General features: G+C 43.3%; 1 protein-coding gene across 4 annotated transcripts in view; it reads right to left on the bottom strand.

The window, feature by feature from the left end:
• Positions 1-6,346: 6,346 nt before the first annotated feature.
• Positions 6,347-22,012, bottom strand: part of SRD5A2 (steroid 5 alpha-reductase 2) — a 276,884-nt gene continuing 261,218 nt past the window's right edge. For 3 of the 4 annotated variants that reach the window (XM_074012034.1, XM_074012035.1, XM_045369548.2), the window contains 4 exons: positions 17,792-17,955; positions 15,567-15,668; positions 13,199-13,349; positions 6,347-10,177 (listed from right to left, as the gene is read on the bottom strand). In XM_074012034.1, the coding sequence (XP_073868135.1) occupies positions 10,111-10,177; positions 13,199-13,349; positions 15,567-15,668; positions 17,792-17,948 (477 nt within the window). In that variant the 5' untranslated portion in view covers positions 17,949-17,955 and the 3' untranslated portion in view covers positions 6,347-10,110. The remainder of the gene's footprint in view (positions 10,178-13,198; positions 13,350-15,566; positions 15,669-17,791; positions 17,956-22,012) is intronic. The other variant, XM_045369549.2, reaches the window with a different exon arrangement.

The following is a 22,012-nucleotide window of genomic DNA, read 5'->3' as shown; positions in this document are numbered from 1 at the left end:
ATGTCAAAGTAGATCAGACAGAATAGGAGCACCCTGGCAATTCTGATGAAGGGGTCCAGAAACCATACTTTGAAAAGCACGACTGTAGGGCAACTGTTGGAGGGAAAGTTCATGGCTCTAGGTGCTCTGCTAGACTGTCTGGTGTTGAGGACTGTCACAGTCCTGAGCCTCCAAGTTTGTGCATCAGTCTCATAGAGCACAGAAACAAAAGTAGTAACCCAGGAATCAGGCTCACAGCTCCAGCCCCTCTCTGCCCTGTGGCTGGACCCCTTTGAGCCACAACTGAAACAATGGGTATAAAAGTCCAGCCTTCATCCTAGAAGGTTTAATGTAAGTACCACTTCGAATGATGTATATGAGTGGTCTTAGATAAGGTCTGGACCTCGAATTAGTCCCATTAGTTGTGTGTGGTATTTCACCATAAATTCATTAATGTGAACCTTGAAGACCTTCCATTTTTATGCAAATGTTCCTTCAGTGAAATGCAAATATCCCCTGGACACAATCAGACCTTGTGCTGTCAACAACTAACACAGTTTGGAGATTTTTTAACAGATCTTCTGGCATCACACCAGAAAGTAGGCCGGGAGGGACCACCGGGCCGCGCTCGGGTGCACACACGCGTCGACCAGGGCAACGCCACGCGGGGAGAGGAGGTGCCTCCCCCACGACGCCGACAACGCCCGAGACACACCAGAAAGTATGATGCCAGAAGAAAGAGGATAATCATTTGTTCACATTAGATTTCACCCACTTCACAGTTTTCCAGATGAGGACTAACTCTCTGCTTTCTCTTTATGCATTTGCTTAAGAAATCTCTCTCAATTTCTTTCTCTCTCTCTCTCTCTCTCCCCTCTCCCCTTTTTCCCCCACCCCTCCCTTATGGGACTCTAATTACACAAATTTTTTTCTCTTTTTGTTTCAGTTCAGATAAATCTATTGATCTATCTCCAAGTTTACTGATTTTTTACTGTATCCAGGCTGCCAAGCCCATTAATTCTTTATTTCTTGATATTGTGGGGAAATTTGTCAGCATTTCCCTTGGAATTTGTTTAGTTTTTGTCTTTCTGCTGACATTCTTCATCTGCTCATGCATGTTGCCCACATTTTCCTCTAGATCCTTCTATATATTAATCATAATTAGTTTAATGTCCCCATCTGATAGTTCTAATATCTGGACCACTTCTTTGTCTCATTCTGTTGACTGCTTTATCTCTTCACAGTGGATTATCTTTTTGTTTTTTGCCTTGTTTTATGTATGTGTATGTGTGTTCATACTTTTTATTCAATGTCAAACATAAGGGAACAGTAGAGACTGAGGTAAATAGTATTTATACCCAGAATTAAGCTTGCCTTTTCTACCAGATCATAAGTTGGGAGTTGGGGGAACAGGCTAGATTTGGGGTTTGTTTTACTGAATTAACTTGTAACGCACCACACTCTTCAGATTCTTTCTACGATGAGCTGCTGCCGCCTTGTGCTTACTGGGAGGCCTGGAGGGCCAGAGGGGCCATTCCTTGTTTCTTGTCTACTCTCAGCTCTCAGCATGCCTGTGCCACATGGGTGGTTCTCTCTGTGTGCTCCCCAGCAGTAGAGACCAACTCACCCCAGTTTGCGGGGACCTTTTCCAGTTTAAGCATGGAAAGTCCTGTGTCCCAGGAAACCCCTCAGTCCGGGACAGAACAGGATGCTTGGTCAACTGAGTATGTGAGGCTCCCAGGGATTCTGAACACTCATGCTAGGCCCCACTCAACTATTGACAATTTGTCAAAATTTCCCTTCTTTTCTTCTTTGCTCTTGCTCATTATTGGGTGTGAGGTGTGTGCTGGACTTAGTATAGTTCCTAGTTTCTAGGTGCCCCTACTCCAGCCTCAGTCTTAGGTGAGTCCTAAGGGGCCAGGCCACTATGGTGGGAAATTCTCAGCATTCCTGCACCATATCCCACACTCTGCAGCCAAATGCTGGACTGTGGGGGAGACTTAGTCAGGAGGGACCCCTAGTGATGCAGACCTCTTCTTTGTAGCTCTACAGGCTTCTGTCCTGATTGGGTTTCCTGTCCTTTCCTTGAGGACAGACAGCTTCTGCATCTACCCCACCATCAGCATCAGAGCGTCAGTGTAACATTGCCTGAGACTGGAGCCATTTCCTGATGGCCTGCTAATGCTTGCTACTTGGCACAAGGCTCCTGGTGGGAGTTGGTAGATTTGCGGCCTGCTCCCCACCCACCCCCTTAGAAGAAATAGTTTTTGCTTCTACTCCTTTCTCAGTGACAATATAGCAGGAGATGGGGCAGTTTCCTGAATGCCCTCTTTTCTGGTTCTTTTATGCTTTATCCCCTCCCCTAGAGTCAGTGGACCTTTCCCTGGGTCTTAGAGAAGGAGGGTTTCCTATCCCTCTCCTGGAGGCTTGCAGCTTTTGCTTTCTGTAACAGAAAGGCCTGGAAGAGGGTGGGTGATATAGTTTGGCTGTGTCCCCACCCAAATCTCAACTTGAATTGTATCTTTCAGAATTCCCACGTGTTGTGGGAGGGACGTAATTGAATCACAGGGGCCAGTCTTTCCCGTGCTATTCTCATGATAATGAATAATTCTCATTTTTCTCTTGCCACTGCCATGTAAGAAATGCCTTTCACCTCCCACCATGATTCTGAGGCCTCCTCAGCCATGTATAACTGTAAGTCTAATTAAACCTCATTTTGTTCCCAGTTTCAGGTATGTCTTTATCAGCAGCATGAAAACAAACTAATACAGTAAATTGGTAGCAGTAGAGTGGAGCGTTGCTGAAAAGATACCCAAAAATGTGGAAGTGACTTTGGAACCGGGTAACAGGCAGAGGTTGGAACAGTTTGGAGGGCTCAGAAGACAGGAAAATGTGGGAAAGTTTGGAACCTCCTAGAAACTTGTTGAATGGCTTTGCCCAAAATGCTGATTGCAATATGGACAATAATGTCCAGGCTGGCGTGGTCTCAGATGGAGATGAGGAACTTGTTGGGAACTGGACTAAAGGTGACTCTTGTTATGTTTTAGCAAAGAGACTGGAGGCATTTTGCCCCTGCCCTAGAGATTTGTGGAACTTTGAACTTGAGAGGTGACTTGGGTACTATTAAAGGCATTCAGTTTTACAAAGGAAGCAGAGCATAAAAGTTTAGAAAATTTGTAGCCTGACAATGTGATAGAAAAGAAAAACCCATTTTCTGGGGAGATATTCAAGCCAGCTGCAGAAATTTTCATAAATAGCAAGGAGCCTAATGTTAATCCCCAAGAAAGACCATGGGGAAAATGTCTCCAGGCCATGTCACAGACCTTCATGACAGCTCCTCCCATCACAGGCCTGGAGGCCCAGGAGGAAAAAGTGGCTTCATGGGCTGGGCCCAGGGTCCCCGTACTGTGTGCAGCCTAGGGACTTGGTGCCCTATGTTCCAGCCGCTCCAGCCATGGCTGAAAGGGGCCAATGTACAGCTCAGGATGTGGCTTCAGAGGGTAAAAACTCCCAGCCTTGGCAGCTTCCATGTGATGTTGAGCCTGCAGCTGCACAGAAGCCAAGAACTGAGGTTTGGGAAGCTCTGCATAGGTTTCAGAAGATGTATGGAAACACCTGGATGCCCAGGCAAGTTTGCTGCAGGGGTGGGGCCCTCATGGAGAACGTCTGATAGGGCAGTGTGGAAGGGAAATGTGGGGTCAAAGCCCCACACAAAACCCCTAATGGGGCACTGCCTAGTGGAGCTGTGAGAAGAGGGCCACTGTTCTCCAGACCCCAGGATGGTAGATCCACCAACAGCTTGCACCGTGTGCCTGGAAAAGCCACAGACACTCAACACCAGCTCGTGAAGGCAGCTGGGAGGGAGGCCGCACCCTGCAAAGCCACAGGGGTGGAGCTGCCCAAGACCATGGGAACCCACCTCTTGCATCATCGTTACCTGGATGCGAGACCTGGAGTCAATGAAGATCATTTTGGAGCTTTAAAATTTGACTGACCCGCTGGATTCTGGACTTGCATGAGCCCTGTAACCCCTTTGTTTTGGCCAGTTTCTCCCAGTTGGAATGGCTGTATTTACCCAATACCTGTACCCACACTGTATCTAGGAAGTAACTAGCTTTCTTCTGATTTTACAGGCACATAGGTAGAAGGGACTTGCATTGTCTCAGATGAGTCTTTGGACTGTGGACTTTGGGTTAATACTGAAATGAATTAACACTTTAGGGGACTGTTGGGAAGGTATGATTGGTTTTGAAATGTGAGGACATGAGATTTGGAGGGGCCAGGGGTAGAATGATATGGTTTGGCTGTGTCCCCACCTAAATCTCAACTTGAATTGTATCTCCCAGAATTCCCACATGTTGTGGGAAGGACCCAGGGGAAGGTAATTGAATCACGGGGGTTGATCTTTCCTATGCTATTCTCGTGATAGTAAATAAGTCTCACGAGATCTGATGGGTTTATCAGGGGTTTCCACTTTTGCTTTTTCCTCATTTTTCTCTTGCCGCAGCCATGATTCTGAGGCCTCCTCAGCCATGTGGAACTGTAAGTTCAATTAAACCTCTTTTTATTCCCAGTTTCAGGTATGTCTTTATCAGCAGCGTGAAAACGAACTAATACAGTGGGCTTTTGTGACTATGCACCACCAAAGAAGGACCCTCTCGGGTCTCCTACCCTGTCCCCAATCCACCTCATAAGCTCCAGGTGGAGGTCTGGGTAAAAGACCCCGCAAAAGACCCGGCAAAAGACCCAGCAAGCAGACTAAGGTGGCCAGGTCATCCTAGTTTGCCGAGGACTTTCCAGTTTGAGCACAGAAAGTCATGTTTCCCGGGAAACTCCTCATCCTGGGGCAGATCTGGATGCTTGGTCAGCCAGGTGTCTGAGTCTCCCAGGGATTCTAAACTCACGCTAAGTTCCACTCAGCTGTCGGGAATTCATTGAAATTTCTGTTGTTTTCTTCCTTCCCACTCTTACGGCCATTACCCTCTTCCTTCCATACTCTGCTGAAAGTCAAACCATTTGTGTGTTTCCTTTGAAATTCAGTTCTTCTGGTTGCTCTCCTATCTCGGTTCATTAAAGGGCTCAAAAGTTATAATTTTATAGACTATCTGGCTTTTTCTCATTTTTAGAGTAGGGATGGTTATCTGGTGGCTTTCTACATCCTAAGTGGAAAAAAAAAAGACTCCTCATCCCCTTTGCTTCTAAAGAATTGAGCTGCGGCATTAGAATGTTGCCCTGTGGAAAGACATTGTAAGAAGCTGCACAAAGTGACCCCTGCATTTACTGTAAAGATGCTCTCATGAACGTAGTTCCCCACATCACACAGCGTAGTCTTAGTACCAGTCTTAGTACCAGTAATAGTTGTGTTTCCCTGGTCAAGTTGTTTTCCTTTTATGAATGTTGTGGATTTAGCAACTAGTAATTTCCTTCTGTACTTTGAAGACTCAGGACCCAATTTATGTCTAGATTTAGCCACTGTACATGATCTTTCGGACAGCATTTTTGCATTTTAACTTTATCTCTGGCTTTATTTTATTTTATTACTCCTATTTTTACTTCCCCTCACTTACTTATCTGTTGAGAGCTTATCCTGTTATAAACCACCAGAAAGGATTATTTTAATGAAATAGTATCTGAAAGGCAACTTGTAACAAATGAGGGCATTAATGAATTGACAAAATTTAATTGATTTTACGGTAATGCTTTCTAGTCAACACTGTAAAAATGCATCTCTAGAAGGAAGGATCCTTTGGGGGAGTGCGTCTGGAGTAAAGGAAAACAAAGGCCTTGAAAAGGGGAACCCTGGCCGTTGCTTATTCCTCTGGATGCTCCCATCTCCCCACTGGCCTCAGCCGACTTGGATGCTGCCACACACTCTAAGAGCAATTACTTCACCTCCTTCTCACAATGTCACTGCCACGCAGAACTAAAACTATCTTTACGAGGTGAGCAGACAGAAATACAATTATTTATGGTGAAGCACAGCCATATGGCTTGTGTTTTTTAAAAGTCAGCTTCTTCTCTTATGAAATGGAGCTCTAACAAGTGTTTATTCTCTCTCTCAGAGGGACGTCTTTTCCTGGGAGGATAAAGAAGGGATCAGGCTTGTGCAGCCTGGACACAGGAAAGGTAGGAAGCCCACTCTGTCAGTGGGAGGCCCCTGTCTCCCAAGGGCCTTCCAATGCCAACCCTCCCTTGGACCCTCCCTCATTACTCCCCCCCTTCCTCCACTTTCTCTGTTGTCCTCCTCCTCCCAGCCAGCTTGCCATGTCGGAAGGGATATTGGCTATCCCTCCAATAAAGAATCTAGATTGTGACTGCATTGAGCGAAACCAAACCCTCAACCCAAAAAAGACAAGACTAAAGAAACTAACACAGCTTGGTGCATACTTTAATCTTCTCCAATTATTTATTTTATTCATCCAAATCTCAAGCCAAGGTTGATGGGGAGAAATGAGGCACAATGCAAATAACACAGAACTTTTTAAGATCACAACTCCATGGACTTGCACAAAGAATGAACAAATCTCTTACTTAGAAATTAAATCCACTCAATGGCTTATTAAATCACCCAAGAACTCACATTGCCACCTGGCTCGATGCCTCTTTCTTTCATCACAGGATAGTGTAGATGCTATAAAATAATCAGCACCCTTCTCTAGAAAGATTCACTTTACATTTGCCGTTACCCTCCTTGTTTTCCCTGGGTGGACCTCAGCTCACAGCTTATGAGAGAACCAAAAGGCCAAGCGGGAAAGGAAATGAATCTTCATGAATCTATTCCTTCATGTGCCAAGAGCTTGCTCCCCTGCTTCTTAGTGAGATTGCCATGAGGTAACCACAAAAATTCAAGAGAGCTATTATCAAACTTCAGGGTTGTAAAACCATGGATTTATTTATTTGTTCCTGAAAGGGTCTAAGCTGCCTAAATAGCTGTTTAATTGCGTATTTCTCATTAGAGCTCCGTTTTCCTTTTAGAATACAGTGGACCCAGTGTTGTTCTTTATGAAAGTAAGCATTAGGGATAAAGGGGTTTATGACCTGAAACCTTTTTCCATGCTGAACACACATGTTGTCTTGACTACACCAATGAAGGAAAACTCTCTATTCTGTCAAATAGGTTTAGGAAAGGGCAGAGCCTGATGCTCCCACAGAGCGAGGGAAGCCTCACACACACAGGCATGGGACAATAGGTGTACAAAATGAATTGTGCAATAGCACTTAAGCTCTGGCTATTTTTCTCCTGCATGAGCTCTGCAGAAATCCAGATGGCAGCCCTAAAGGCTGTGCCTTAAGCAGAAAAAAACATACTTCTGACCCTCAAAGGGACAAAATGAGATGGCTGCTCTGACCAGCTCTGTACCAGCTGTGAGGAGGCCTTTGAACTCTGTGGGTCTCAATGTCACTACCTATCATATGAAGCGGTCGGAATAGCTGATGTCTGAGGTCTGCTTCAGCTCTTTAAGTCTAAATTCTGAAAAACAAGCAAAACTCAACATTTTCTTCCAGGTTGGCAGGAAAACGCCTCTTCCGTGAAAGCTTCAGCAAGACCAAGAGACAGTATCTTGTGAGCTAGGACACTGTTAGACTGTTTTAGCCAAAAAACACTCCACGGAAACCTCAATTAACTATAATTTTGTTGCACTCTATTTTTAAAAGTGGGAAGAAATATGTTTAGAGATGAGCACACATTCAGACCTTTACTGTATTTAATCCACATACATATCCTAGCCCTAAACAATGACAAACTGTCATTGAACACAACAGCCCTAGAACACTGAGAATACCTGAATTATCAAGGGAAGGTTTCAGCTTTCATAGAGTTCACGCTACCCTGCCCTATATTCAGATGAAGAAGTTCCACAATCATGCTAACTTGAAACGTCCACCATCAGGCGAGAGGACTGGGGTCCCCCCAGTATGTTAATTACCTAATTAAGTCAAAGTTGGGCTAAATACTATTTTAGAAAGCGCCCTCTTGTGGCAAAAAATGAAATTGCCAAATGGCAGTTTTGTCCTGAGACTGAGTACTGCCATTTATTGTACACTTATTTCATCTCAACGATCGGCCTGGATGTTTTACGTGGGTAGTAAAATAAAGGACTTAAGCAAGGTGGTTTTCAATGTCATGGAGAGAACTGGAAGTCTTTTGTGTCTCAGAGCTCAAGCTACACCTGAAGATTTATTTCACCAAGTGTATTCATTCTCCCTGTGTATTCCTCAGCACCAAGAGTGGCGTCTATCCTCAGGACATTTTCCCGCACGTTTATTGTACTTCCTTGTAGTTCTGAATTGTGGCTGAGAGGCTCTATAAGTCATACTTCTTTATTTCCAGCACACAGCCCCTAATTTCATGAAGAGAGAAGAGAAGAAAGGAAACGACACTACAGACAGGGTGAATGGGAACGGGGGAAGGAGGGACAGAGAAGCACACCTCAATATCTTGTGAAAATCTCCAGAAGTCCCAGGATATTTTAATTCAAACAAAATTACTTAACATCCATAATTTTTAAGGTATTTAATGAACAAGAAGAACATTTATTTATATGATTGCAATCTGTATTTTTCAGTAATCAACATCATCCTCAGACCTTCCAAGTTTCCTCTGTGACTTATATAGTGAGTTTCTGTACTTAATACCACTGGTGCTCATTTCTCAAAACAGTTTGCTAAATATTGACAATGCATTCCACAAACACAGGCCTGAGAAGACAAATATTTCCATATATTCCAATTACAAGCGTTCGGCCCCTTCCTTAGAGTCCATATCTCAGCACCCATGCCGGGGTGACCGCTTCACAAGAGTTTGCAAACGCAAATGCTTACTAGCTACGTAGTTCCAGTTCTGGTGTGGAAATGTGGGCTCTGAATGCTCAGATCCTCCAGCTTTTTAAATGAAATTAGAATGCCAGAGTTCTATGAAGGAATCTCCTAATTTTTACGTTTTTGAAACTTTGTAAAAAACAAAAAAAGTCTGAGGCAAACAGAACAGGTTTTCTGCCCAGATGTGCCCTTCTGTCTGCAACTTTCAGCCTCTGCCTGCAGCTCATGTGAGGGAGGCATTCAAGCTGCCCCTAGGAGACACCTTCTTGAACAGGTTCTGAGAACTACAATGAAGAAGTTCCAGGAAAGGAAAGTTGCTTGGGGCTTCTGCTGTACTTCACATCATTGTGGACATCTGGTGGAGGCAAGCAGCATGTAACCTCATCATTAATTCTCTTTGTTTTACACTTACTTTTTTTTTTTTTTTTTGGCTATTGCCACCAGTTTCCAAGAACATGAAAGTTTGCAATGTCTATTGTAAAACTGTTCTCTATCCTCTTAGTAGCCATCCAGGATCATGCTGTTCTCTACTCTCCCAGCAGCCATCCAGGGTCATGCCTTTTTCTTTGTGGTTATTAAAACCTGGCCTTCAAGAATAGCCATACCAGTTTTCCGGGGATTGTGAAATCTTCTGGAAAACAGAGGCACTCATCAACTAAGACACTGCATACATTTGAAATGAGGTCAATGCATCAGTATCTTTTCAGCACTATGAGGAGAGGGCTCCTGTATTCAAGGTCTATCTAATAATTTCTCATCTTTCCTAATTAACCAAGGAAAAGGAAGACGTGACTGGGGTTTTCATTTGGGAGTGGGTTTGCTCTGGGTCTGTGTGGCTTCAGAGTTTAAATCTCTGCTACTCTGTATGCGTACAAAATGTATACCTTTAATAAGGTCTATAAGCACTGCCTTCAAGCCAAAAAATTCTTGATTACAGAGTTGTCCTACATTGACAGGGAGTGGGTATGAAGCCACGTGTACTTGGATTGCCCAGTGAAAGAAATAGGAGAAGTTTGTACTTTCTCAGAGCAATACCTAAGAAGCAACCGTTGCCATTTGGAAAAGTGGCTTTTTGAAGCTTCAATTGGAGATCAGGATAGGGGTCCCTGGAAGGGTAGAAGTAAACTCTAAGCAGGCACCACTCAGAATCCCCAGGCCAGCTGGCAGAACGCCAGGAGACCTACTATTATATATGCACATACATATATATATATATATGGAGGACTATTATATCATGGAAATTGCAGTTTCAGCAGCTTGACAGTTTACATCAGCGTTGTGGGAGCTTTGCTCCTTTTTAATTTGGTTTCTTTAAAAGATGAATGGAATAAGGGCTTTCCGAGATTTGGGGTAGTCCTCAAACATCTTGAGGTAGAACCTAAAAGACAAGAAAGGAATCATTGTACATATAATGGGGCAGTGGCTGACAGCTGAGGTTTGCTGTTAACAAATCTTTGTTACAAGTCAACCTACAGTTATCTCGAGTCTGACTATTTCAATAGTCATTTATGATTCTTATTTCTCCTTCCCACAGCCTATTTCTTGTAAATGTTGAAGCTTCTTTTGCTGGGAAATGAAAAGTAATAGGCAGAGGGTAGTGGTGATGGCTGTGCAACATTTTGAATGTACCTAATGCCACTGAATTTTACACTTAAAAATGGCTAAAGTGGTAAAATTTTTGTTATGTATATTCTACCAGAAAAAAAAAAAAAAAGTGTATCCGGAAGGAAGTACTTGTTTGGATTCAGCTGGGAAATACAGGGAACCAAAGACTATGGGCAAAGAGAACCAGCAATGTTCCCAGGAAAATGTCCTTTTATAAGGCCTGGGAATGCTAGCAAAATATCACCATGTATCATGAGTTGAATTCTGTCTTGTCAAAAGATATGTTAAAGTCCTAACTCCCAGTATCTGAAAGGGTAATTTTTTTTTTTCTGGAACTAGGACCATTGCAGATAAAATTAATTAAGATGAGGTCATACTGGAGCAGGGTATGCCCTTAATCCAATATGACTGTGTCCTAAAAAGAAGAGGAGAAAAGACAAAGAGACAGAGACAGAGACCCACAGGAGAGAAGGCCATGTGAAGACGGAGGCAGAGATCAGTGATGTAGCTATAAGCCACAGAACACCAAGTGTTGTCGGCCACCATTAGAAGCTAAAAAGAGGCAAGGAAGAATTCTTCCCTAGAGCCATCTTGGGGGCATGGCCCTGCCTACACCTCGATTTCAAACTTCCAGCCTCCAGAACTATGAAAGGACAAATCTGCGTTGTTTTAAGCCTCCCAGTTTGTGGTCATGTGTTGCAGCAGCCACAGGAGACAAATGCATCTTATAAGAATCCTTTGTCCTTAAGTTGCCAGGCTGTCCTCCTAACTAGTTGACACTGGCAGTCCTCAAGGCATAATCAAGATGATATACTCTGTTAAAGTACCTTAGTTTGAACTAGGGGGCAAATAATAAGTTACAAAAGGTGGCTAGTTTTCGGTACTGTGATTTGAGAAGGCTGGTGGGCTGCCTCCGCCAGTGCTGCCTCTGCTGTGAGTGCCTGGCTTTGTTTTATAGGAGCCTTCACAAAGTCCTGTTAGCCTATTAAAAACTATGCCTTCTGGCCCTTGTCTAGGAGGTATGACATCACAGAATGAGGCCTCAGTTTGGGTTTTATTGTTGCAGCAGCTGGAAACGTCTAGTGGAATTATAGCCCCTCTCCTAACCAAGCACGGTAGAGTCCACGCTTCCCAGGGGCCCTCCAAGTGCTGGGTGATGCCTTCTCTTCTCCCCTGCTTGCTCTGCCTCTGGTGGGCAGCAGACCCAGCCTGAAATGGTAAGAACTGTTATGACTCTCTTATGGGCTAGGAACCCTCTGCCACCTTTCCTCACAGAGTCTAGGAGGTGGTAGGAATAGGTCATGAGCTGTTGCTTCATTTCAGAACATTGTCCTCGAACAATTCTACTCAGAAAAAAAGGAACTCATTCTTAGTTAAATCTTCAAAACTAGGCATTGAGTCATAATCCCAGGGTCCTGCTTCCAAGACCATTCATTCCCTGTTTGAGTATCCATAGTCTCCAGTAATTATAGGCTTTCTCTTTCTACAAAAGCCATTTTAGGGAAAGGATCTGAAATTTACACTTGGTAATTTAAAGCCTGTTAACAACCTAATATATTACCTTTCACTTCCAGCCATACTTTTAGTTAATTCTTTTGTCCCCACTCCACCCTAGGTTAGTGAAGCTTTAGGCCAGACCTTCAGAGGGAGGGTTCCGAAACACCTGCAATTCCCGGCATTTCCCAGCAGATGGGGCAGTCCTAAGATTGCCCCATACATGCGATTTCTTGTCCTACCTTCCTCGGAAGCCAGGGTTGGCCTTGGTTATGATTTATAGAGGGTGGGTGTCAGGGAAGGAAGGCAGTACCAAAATAAACCCTGGCATTGCAGAGATTCCAGGGGAAATAATCCTTCTGGAGTTCCAGGGCTCTGTGATTACCTGAACTGTTAGCACCAAATCTTGTAGCTAAAAATAGCAGCCACATAGTCACCAAAATAGTACTTTTTCCCTGTGGCTCTCTAGCCTGCTGTGCCTCAGAACATCTGTGGAGGCCAGGCGCGGTGGCTTATGCCTGTAATCCCAGCACTTTGGGAGGCCGAGGCGGGCAGATCACTTGAGGTCAGGAGTTCAAGGCCAGCCTGGCCAACATGGTGAAACCCTGTCTCTACTAAAAACACAAAAAGTTAGCTGGGCATGGTGGTGGGCCTGTAGTCTCGGCTATTTGGGAGGCTGAGGTGGGAGAATCGCTTGAACTTGGGAGGTGGAGGCTGCAGTGAGGCAAGATCGCCCCATTGCACTTCAGCCTGGGAACAGAGTGAGACTCCGACTCAAAAATAAATAAATAAATAAATAACTATCTGTGGAGCTTTGGAAAGTGCTGGCCATGGTCCTACCTATGGCACACATTTCCAGAAATGTGGTGGGAGGGGATGAAATTGAAGCATGGAAATGGAAGCAGCTTCTTCTGCTTCTTGAGGCTTTTTCTAACCATCTCCAGGTAAGCCTGCCTGGTGGGCACAGAGCCTGGGTCAGCTAACTCATGTGGGTGCAAGGCACTTCTCGCTGGACAGCCTTCTTCAGCAAGACAGGCACAGGACCTTCCCGGCCATCACCTCAGTTTACATGGACTTATGTTTGTTCTTCAAAAAATTTTATTACTGCTACTCTCATCCAGCTAACTTCCAACTTCAATACAAGCCCAGTAAGTCAGAATATGCTAACCCGGATTATTGTATCAACCTTCCCTTAAAAAGATAAATATCTTCGGTTTCTAAATCTTCCTCTGCGGGTTAAAAGCCTGTTTGGAGAAGAAGAAAGCTACATGAATGCTGCCGCTTTTATTGAAAAGTTTACCTATGGTGGTGAAAAGCTCGCAGCCCAAGGAAACAAACTGAGAAAAATGCAAATGCAAGTGCTGGGAGGGACCAAGTGGCCAGCGCATAGCCGATCCATTCAATGATCTCACCAAGGAAATTGGCTCCAGAAACATACGTAAACAAGCCACCTGCATGCAGAAGAATCAGAAGGTCAATCATTGCAACTGAATCATTGTGACATTAAACTCATCTGTGTTGTTCCAAAATACACAAAGGCAGCAAGAACAAATGTGGGGCTGGAGACTCCCTCCATAGTCGTAGGAGTCTGGTGGAATCCTCTTGGGGAGAAGGGGAAACAAAGCAACAACAGCCGGTTGCCTGGAGAACATTCTGGAGTCACGAAGAGTGGCCTCAACTGCTTAACAGGCTCTCTCAAAATCTCTAACAACTGCTGGACCACTAGCTTTGGGTAGGACAAGGGAGAGGTGTGGAGGTCTGGCTTTTGTTTCGTTCTATTAAGGAAGGTTTTGGGGCCACTTCTTACCTCCCCATTCCTTCCCTGGACACCCACACTTTCACATTCACAGTCGCAAAATGTGAAACTGCACACTACATTAAAATAATAAAAATCTGAACTTACAGGAGAAGGAATTTAGATTCTCTTATGGGATTTGCCCCTCCCCACCCTTCTGCAAAGCACTCTCCTCTGTTCATGTTTAGAGAGTAGGAGCTGCAGGTATTTGTCCTGCTGGAGGCTGGTGAAGTCGGCTTCTTGATTTTAAATGTTTCATTTTCTATCCAACCAGGTATTTCTTCTCTCAGGACTGTATCTAGAAATCAGCATATTTCTAATGATATTAAATATATCCACACTCAAATTTTATTACCCACATTAAACTGGGGATGTTTAAACCAAAACAATTTTGTTCTTTCTATAGTTATATAAAAATATTTTGTGTTTAAATCATTCTCTATTATAATTCAAAAGTTGGAAACTAATCTTGGCAACTGGTTTTTAAGCGCTTTCTCTGTTCTTCTTTATTTATCTAGTTATGGAGTGAATGTTTTTAAAATCAAAGCCCCTTAGAGTTGAATCTTTCTTGAAGATGAGATTGCATCAGTGGTTCCCAACCTGTGATTCTCTAGGACCTGGGAGGAACCAGAGATCTAATGCAAAGGGCCTATAAATTGTCTATGAATACAGTAAATGGCACATCCTAACCTACTAAATTATTTCTGTTTGATGTAGATACTGTTAGGATATTAACAACATTCAAATTCATTTGAATATGTTACTGAATTCATAGTAACTTTGACACCAATGACTATTAATGTGCACTAACATCATGTCATAATTGAGGAAATTTTTTGATGTAAATAAAGGGTTGTATTTACATCAAAAAGGGTAGAAACCAAGGACTTACACAAATACCCATCTAAATCTATTGAAGGATGACTTGGACTGATTCACTCCCATTTGCATATATTTGTCCTTCTCATACCCTGGTTTCTTTTTTTTTTTTTTTTTTTTTTTGAGACGGAGTCTCGCTCTGTCACCCAGGCTGGAGTGCAGTGGCCCGATCTCAGCTCACTGCAAGCTCCGCCTCCCGGGTTCGCGCCATTCTTTGGCCTCAGCCTCCCGAGTAGCTGGGACTACAGGCGCCCGCCACCTCGCCCGGCTAGTTTTTTGTATTTCTTAATAGAGACGGGGTTTCACCGTGTTAGCCAGGATGGTCTCAATCTCCTGACCTCGTGATCCACCTGTCTCGGCCTCCCAAAGTGCTGGGATTACAGGCTTGAGCCACTGCGCCCGGCCTCTCATACCCTGGTTTCTTTGGAACGGTTAGGATTACAAACATGCTCACCTTTATCTCCAAAAATGCACTTGTGCTTGTAAGATCTCCCATCCTAAGTTTCTATTAAGTAAATATAGTTCTCTACACCTTTAAAAGTATATACAAGTGGCAGGAAATACACAAGTTCTAGCCTTAACTGCTCACAAGATAAGTCTAGATCAATTAGAGGGGACACATTTATTGGCCAAGCATTCAGCATCATTTGCAAACCTAGAAAGGATCAGTCCTCTGTACATGACAATCTTACCTACTGCAATGAGGTTGTAGGTAGCTGATTCTAACCCTACTCAAATCTCCCACTCTCTCCCACTTCCAGGTATTGTGGCCTCGCACCTTACTGAGGGCCCTGGTAGCTCTCTTAAGCTTCTGGGTTCAGGTCAGAAATGCAGACGTACTGTGATGGGACTGGGTATGCAGGGGAAGTCAAAAGCAAGCTGACAGGTATTGTATCATCTGTGCCCTCACCGTCCCCTCTCCATCTGCTACCATAGCATCATCCCCGGAGCAGGCTCAAGGGAAGAGTGAGTCTGGGGCCAGGGGAGACATTACCTTTTGGAATCCTGTAGGTGATTTCTCCAGGCTTCCTGAGCTGGCGCAATATATAGTCACTATGGATGTTGACTCCCATTCCCAAAATAAATAAGAAGACACCTTGACAAAGAAGAGAGAAAGGAGAAATGTTTTAAAAAATGTGTCCAGATTTTGGTGCCTTTTTCACAAGCTAAGCTAAAATGAAAGGAGGGCCATTTAATTCCTAAAAATGAAGGGAAGGGCATTTAATTTCTAAATCTAAGAATGGTCCTAAGATACGGCAGAAAGTGGGGAGGGCAATGAGTCCTGGTCCTGAATGGGGAGCACTGGGTGGGCTGTTTCCTAGACTCAGGCTGAAAGTGCACAGTGGCACCACCGATGGAGACAGGTCGGAAAAGAGAGGACAGCAGGAGGCAGCACCATTGTCCAGTATTTAAATACATAAACAAATAAACGAACGGATCATAATAGTAAGCCTTTAGCTCATTCACAAAGAGTCAAATCGAGGTTGCATATCTCAACAGCCAATTCCAGCCCCTTTTCTTTTGCCATCTCCCACTATAGAGGCTGAATTGAGAAAGGTGGTCACACGAGCCAGTTCCACCAATAAGATGTAAAGTGAAGTCTTGGTGGGGGGACTTCCTTGGAAATCGTTTGCTTTTCTGATAAAAGGTGCAGGCAAGACCGGTGCCCCTACTTCCTCCTTCTTCCTGTCTTGATTGCCAGATGTAATGCCTTGAGCTACAGTCAACCTCTTGCAACCATGAAGTGACTAACAAGAGGACCACAGGTAAACATGCTAAGAATAGAGGAGACAGAAAGTGCCTGAGTTATTAATGGTGTCGGTAAGCAACCACAGGAATGCAGAAGCCAGCTGCTTCGACACTTGTTGTTATGTAAGAACTAGGAATTCTGAATTCTTCCAGTCACTATTATTTGGTTTTCTGAGCGCATTCCTGACTGAAACACCCACTCTCATAAAAATAATGTGAGCTCATTTGGAGGCATGGCCACTAACAAACTGACTTCCACCACTACCAGTTCACACACACACCCCCACACATACACATTCTGACATTAAAAGTAGCATACTACACACACTGTTCACACCTTTATTTGTTTTACTCAGCCACATATCCCAGTGGTGTCTCCACGTACACTATCCACTGGTACAGAAAGGGCCCTGTTCTGAGGTGAGGAGAGCCAGGATCGGGGATGCTAGTTCCTGCATCCCAAAGGGTGTTACTATAGCCCAGAAACACTCACCGTCCCACATAAAGGCCCAACCCAACCTCTCAGCAAAGCACATTAGTGCTTTTCAAAATACGTCAGGCAAAAAGCAAGAATAGTTTAGTTAAAACAATCAGGTCTGTTCTCAACTTATCTGATACAATATAAAACAAGGCTTTTCCACCTTGTCTAGTCAAACGATCATTGGCCTGGAAGAAAGGGTATCTGGGGAGGGATGGCAGGGGAGTGGGGAAGGAAGGGGGTTAGCACACACAGCAGTGTCTTCAACTATTTTAGATAGGGTGGTCAGGGAAAGTCCCTTTGAGGAGGTGCAAATTGGTGGTGAACTAAATAACGTGAGGAATCAACCCCCATGAATACATGAGGGCAAAGCCTTCTAGGCCAAGCTTGTCCAGCCCGCAGCCCAGGACAGTTTTGGATGTGGCCCAACACAAATTCGTACACTTTCTTAAAACATTATGAAATTTCTTTTTAGCTCATCAGCTATCATTGGTGTTAGTGTATTATATGTGTAGCCCGAGGCAATTCTTCTTATTCCAATGTATCCCAGGGAAGCCAAAAGACTGGACACCCCTGCGCTAGGCAGAGGGAACAGTCCTACACAAAAACACTGGGGCCGGACAAGCTTGACAGCTGGTGGCAAAGCAGGAAGGCCACTGGCACTGGAGCACAGAAAAGGAGGTGCAGCGAGCCTGGAAAAGAGGTTGGGAAATTGGAAACACCAAGAACATTTAGAATTTAAAGGCAGTGGGAAAGAATTTGTATTTTGAGAGTAAAGGAAATCTACTGGAGAGTTTTGCAATGGGAAACGGCATGATATGTGTTTAAACAATCTCTCTGGCTACCATATAGAGAAAAGACCAGGGTAGGGGTGAGGGAGGGGAAGATGGGATCATTAGCAGGTTATTGCAGTAGGGAGAGGCCATGGCGACGTAGACTGTGGGAAGGGTTGTTAACTGGGGAGTAGGTGAGAAGTGGCTAGATTCACTTACCCAAGCAAAACCGTATGTCTGTGTACCACCCATCAGGGTATTCAGCACAGTAAATCAGATAGTAGCTTTGAAGGAATCCATTTCCAGCGCAGAAGGCAATGCCTCGGAAAATGAGTACAGCTGGATAAGGCCTCCCTCGATTGAGCAGTGAGTACATAAATGTCCTGGGACACATGGGGAGGAAAGGTTAGGATTCACTGTTAAAAAAGAACATGGTCTCATCCCCACCTCTTTCTTAAGCTCACACCAGAAGGTACAAAGACCAGACTGCCATTGAGCCTTAACCCAGTACAAATTATCTTCTCCAGGAGGATGTGTATCACAGGCCAAAATAATTCCATACCTGAAAAGTACAACCACTGAGAAATAATCAACAACACAGAATACATAAATAATTTGCATAATAAATAATGAATAACATGTACCATGTTGGTACATGTACCATCTTGTACATGTACCATGTACATAATTCCACAAAGTGAAATTACCATGACAAAATAACAATTTTAAATAAGCACAATAAATATCCTTAAAGAAATGTTTCCTTCAAAGCAGAAAAAAATACTCACTTGAAAAAGAACTAAATAAAAATAATTTGTCAAAAATTATAAAGCCTATTAGTGATAGAGTAAGAGCAAGATCTAGGTCTTCTGATAATCCCAGTTGTCTTTTTAATTAATTCCTTTCTAACTACTCCAGAATTGGCATTTTCAAAAAGAGGTACTGTCACTGTATGCGAATGAGTGACAGATTCAAAAAAGAGAATCCATAGTTAAGTAAGTTTGGGACCTATAACATCAGACAAGACCTAATATTTACTCATTGTGGGATTTCTTCAAGCCACGGCATGCTAAGGACATGATGACTCTCTGAGAAGGAACCCCTAGTTTGGCACATTCATCACAGAGCTGGAGCTCCACTCCAGAAAACACTTTCCTAAGCAGGGCAGATAATCCTATGAAGACAATTGGGCCCTGAAGCTTTGAAAACTGATATTTGATTCTGTAAATTTTATATTCATTTTTCTTTCTCTGTCTCTTACACACACACACACTCACATATGCACGCACACACACATGCACAAATGCACACGCACACGCTCATGCTAGACAACCACACACATCTCCAGAGCATTCATCTGATCTTTTGCAGACAAGAAAGACCAGACAAGATCTGCAGATTCCACAGATAATCACAGTTGTATTTTGGATGGAAACACCTATCCTTCAAAGTCTGGGAGGTTTGTCTTAGATCTCCTTCTCAAAAACAGGAAGTCTAAGAAATGCCCTGGGCTTCATGTCAGGGACGTGGGTCACCATTTTTTTGTACCTAGATCATATGTGAGCGTTGCCTCCTAAAATTGTTGTGAGGATGAAATTATCTAATTTGATGCTTCCTATGAAGAAGCATATTTTAAACTATGGAGTGACTGGCAAAAGTATGCAGACAGGTGTTGTACTATGTGTGAGTCAATTTATTTATTTTATTTTTTTTGAGATAGAGTGTCATTCTGTTGCCCAGGCTGGAGTGCAGTGGGGCGATCTCGGCTCACTGCAACCTCCACCTCCAGGGTTCAAGCAATTCTCCTGTCTCAACCTCCCAAGCAGCTGGGACTACAGGCGCCAGCCACCACGCCCAGCTAATTTTTGTATTTTTAGTAGAGACAGAGTTTCACCATATTGGCCAGGCTGGTGTGGAACTCTTGACCTTGTGATCCACCTGCTTTGGCCTCCCAAAACACTGGGATTACAAGCATGAGCCGCCGTGCCCAGCTGAGCCAAATTTTATAAACATAAAACATCAAGGTTGTATTGAAGACCTGCACTTTCCCCCTTGGCAACAGCAATTTCACATCTTTCCTCTTGGCTTGAACATCGACAATTCTGTTGGAACAGGGAGGCTGCTCAGGTGTTCCCAGGATGCTGAAACTCCTCACCTCTACCATCTGCTGTCCTGGCCAGTTAATGGACTATGAGGATCTTTAAGTGTTTGTATTAAAAAGTTGAAGGGGAAAGAAAGGTTAGCTTCCTGTGCTGTCTCCCTAGAAACTAAATGCTATCTGCTGTCTCCCTCTCCCCTTCACACCTGGACTCAGGTCTACTATGTCATCTGCAGAATGCCTCCCACCCCACCCAATCACAACAGTGCCTGCAATTCATGTCTTCAGTAAATAATTACCTTCTCTGTTTTTCACCTCCTTCAAAACACAAATACACACAACAAGGCAAAGGAAAATGAGTCTCTAATACCAGAGTGTGCATAAGTGAATTAGATTAATGAGCTTTTCTTCCTTCCCCAGAGGGAAAAAGAACAGAGTGAAGATGTAGTGGGAGAGCAAGTGCTCTGTGGTTAACAAGGTCAGGCTTGAAGGACTTTACTATTTCATAACTCTGTGATCTTGTACAAACTCCTTCATCTGTAAACTAAGGTTAATTATTAACCTCATTGGACTATAAGGTTGGACTCATTGGACTACTATTTTATGAGAATCCTTGGATTCCTATAAAAATTAAATAAGATGATGCAGGAAAAAGTAACTGATACAGGATTGTTGCTATTTGTTTCTCCTTGCATTCACACTCCATGAGCGCTTTGGGAGCCTGAAGGTGACTTCTTAGAAGAAAAGGATCCTGAAAGGCTACAGAAAGGTATTAAAAAAAAAAAAAAAAGTTGTATTTTTGTAATACTTGTAGTAGAAGTATGTATTAATCAGGGCAGGCTCACTACTGTAACAAAAAAACTACGAAGTATCAAAAGATCAACATAATAAAAGCTCATTTCTTGCTCATGCCACAGTAAGATCCTATTCAAGTTTCTGCTCCACAGCCATTCAGGACCCAGGCCCTTCCAAGGAATCTACTGCATCTATCCAGCAGGGAAAGGAAGAGAGAGGACAAGGAGGATTGTGTAGAAGGTTTTCTTAATGACCATGCTTCAGGCTGGAAGTGGCATACATTCCACCCTCATTCTTTTGGCCCCACCCAACTGCAAGGGAGGCTGGGAAATGTAGCTGATTGGGTTTCCCAGCAGCAAAAAGAAGGAGGTTTGGTGAACACAGGGTACAGACAGAAGGCTTTGGAGAGCTAGAAGTCCTGGAGAACAAATAAAGTTCATCTAATCTGAATAACTTTGCTATTGGAAAGCTGGAAGTAGTTCAAAGCTTGTTGCACTGTAGAAAAAGACAAAGACAATGACGAGAAGCGGGAGAGAGTCTATTAGCCCAAGAGACTGGCAGTTGGTGCTGTAGAGTTGTAGATGAGTTTCCCCTTCAGATCCCATGCTCCACCTATGACTGAGACTCAGTTTCCCTGGTTTGGGACCACATCACTTTAATTACCTCCTACACCTCTAATGTAAATTTTCATTCTTTTATGGTTTGTTCTTATAGAGAGACTGATAAGTACTCTGTAAATATAAAGTTTTCTATCATCGCTAAGTAAATATTCATTTGGGGGGATTCATTGGAAAGGGTTAACTGAAATTGCAAATCCAAATTAAACCAAAGAAAAAAGCTTTAAAATTACACATCTTGCATAGACCAACTCATATTTAACTAAGTCTTCTTCAAATATAAATGCTATTGCTAAGATTATCAAGCCAATTGAAGACTTTTCACTATATGAAATTTTAGACTCATTGTCAATCAAAATAAATTCAAACTCTATATATAAATACAAAGTTTCCATGTATATATTTAATTATTCTGTATAGTAATTACTCCTTTCTTGACCCTGTAACCTTGTTCATCTACTACTCCATTTTCCTGCTTTCCTTTATAGCAACTCCAGAGAGCTGCCTATGCTTGCCATCTCTGTCTTCTCCTCCACTTCTTTCCTCCTTCCCCCTCCTTCCATGGAAACAAATCATGGTGAGTCCACCAGAGACGGTCACATTCCCAAACCCAAGAATCAATTTACAACTCTCTTCTTATTTGACAAATTAATCACTCCCTCTTTCTGGAAACACTTTCTTTACTCAGCTTCCAGCACACCACATTCTCTTGGTTCTTCTGCTTCACTGATCTTTTCTCATTTTCCTTTGCTTGTTTCTCCTCATCCTCCTGACCTCTAAATATGAGAGTGCCCCCAGAACTCAGGACTCTTTTTCTTCTTTATTTACAGTCTCTGTCTATGTGATCACATCTAGACATATCATTAAATATCATTCCTATAATCTGAATGCATCCCTCAAAATTTGTGTGCTGGAAATTTAATCCCCAAT

This window comes from Macaca fascicularis, chromosome 13 (genome assembly GCF_037993035.2).
Source record: "Macaca fascicularis isolate 582-1 chromosome 13, T2T-MFA8v1.1".
Lineage (NCBI taxonomy): Eukaryota > Metazoa > Chordata > Mammalia > Primates > Cercopithecidae > Macaca > Macaca fascicularis.
Note: the sequence above shows the minus strand (reverse complement) of the source record. Positions and strands in the feature narration are given on the sequence as shown.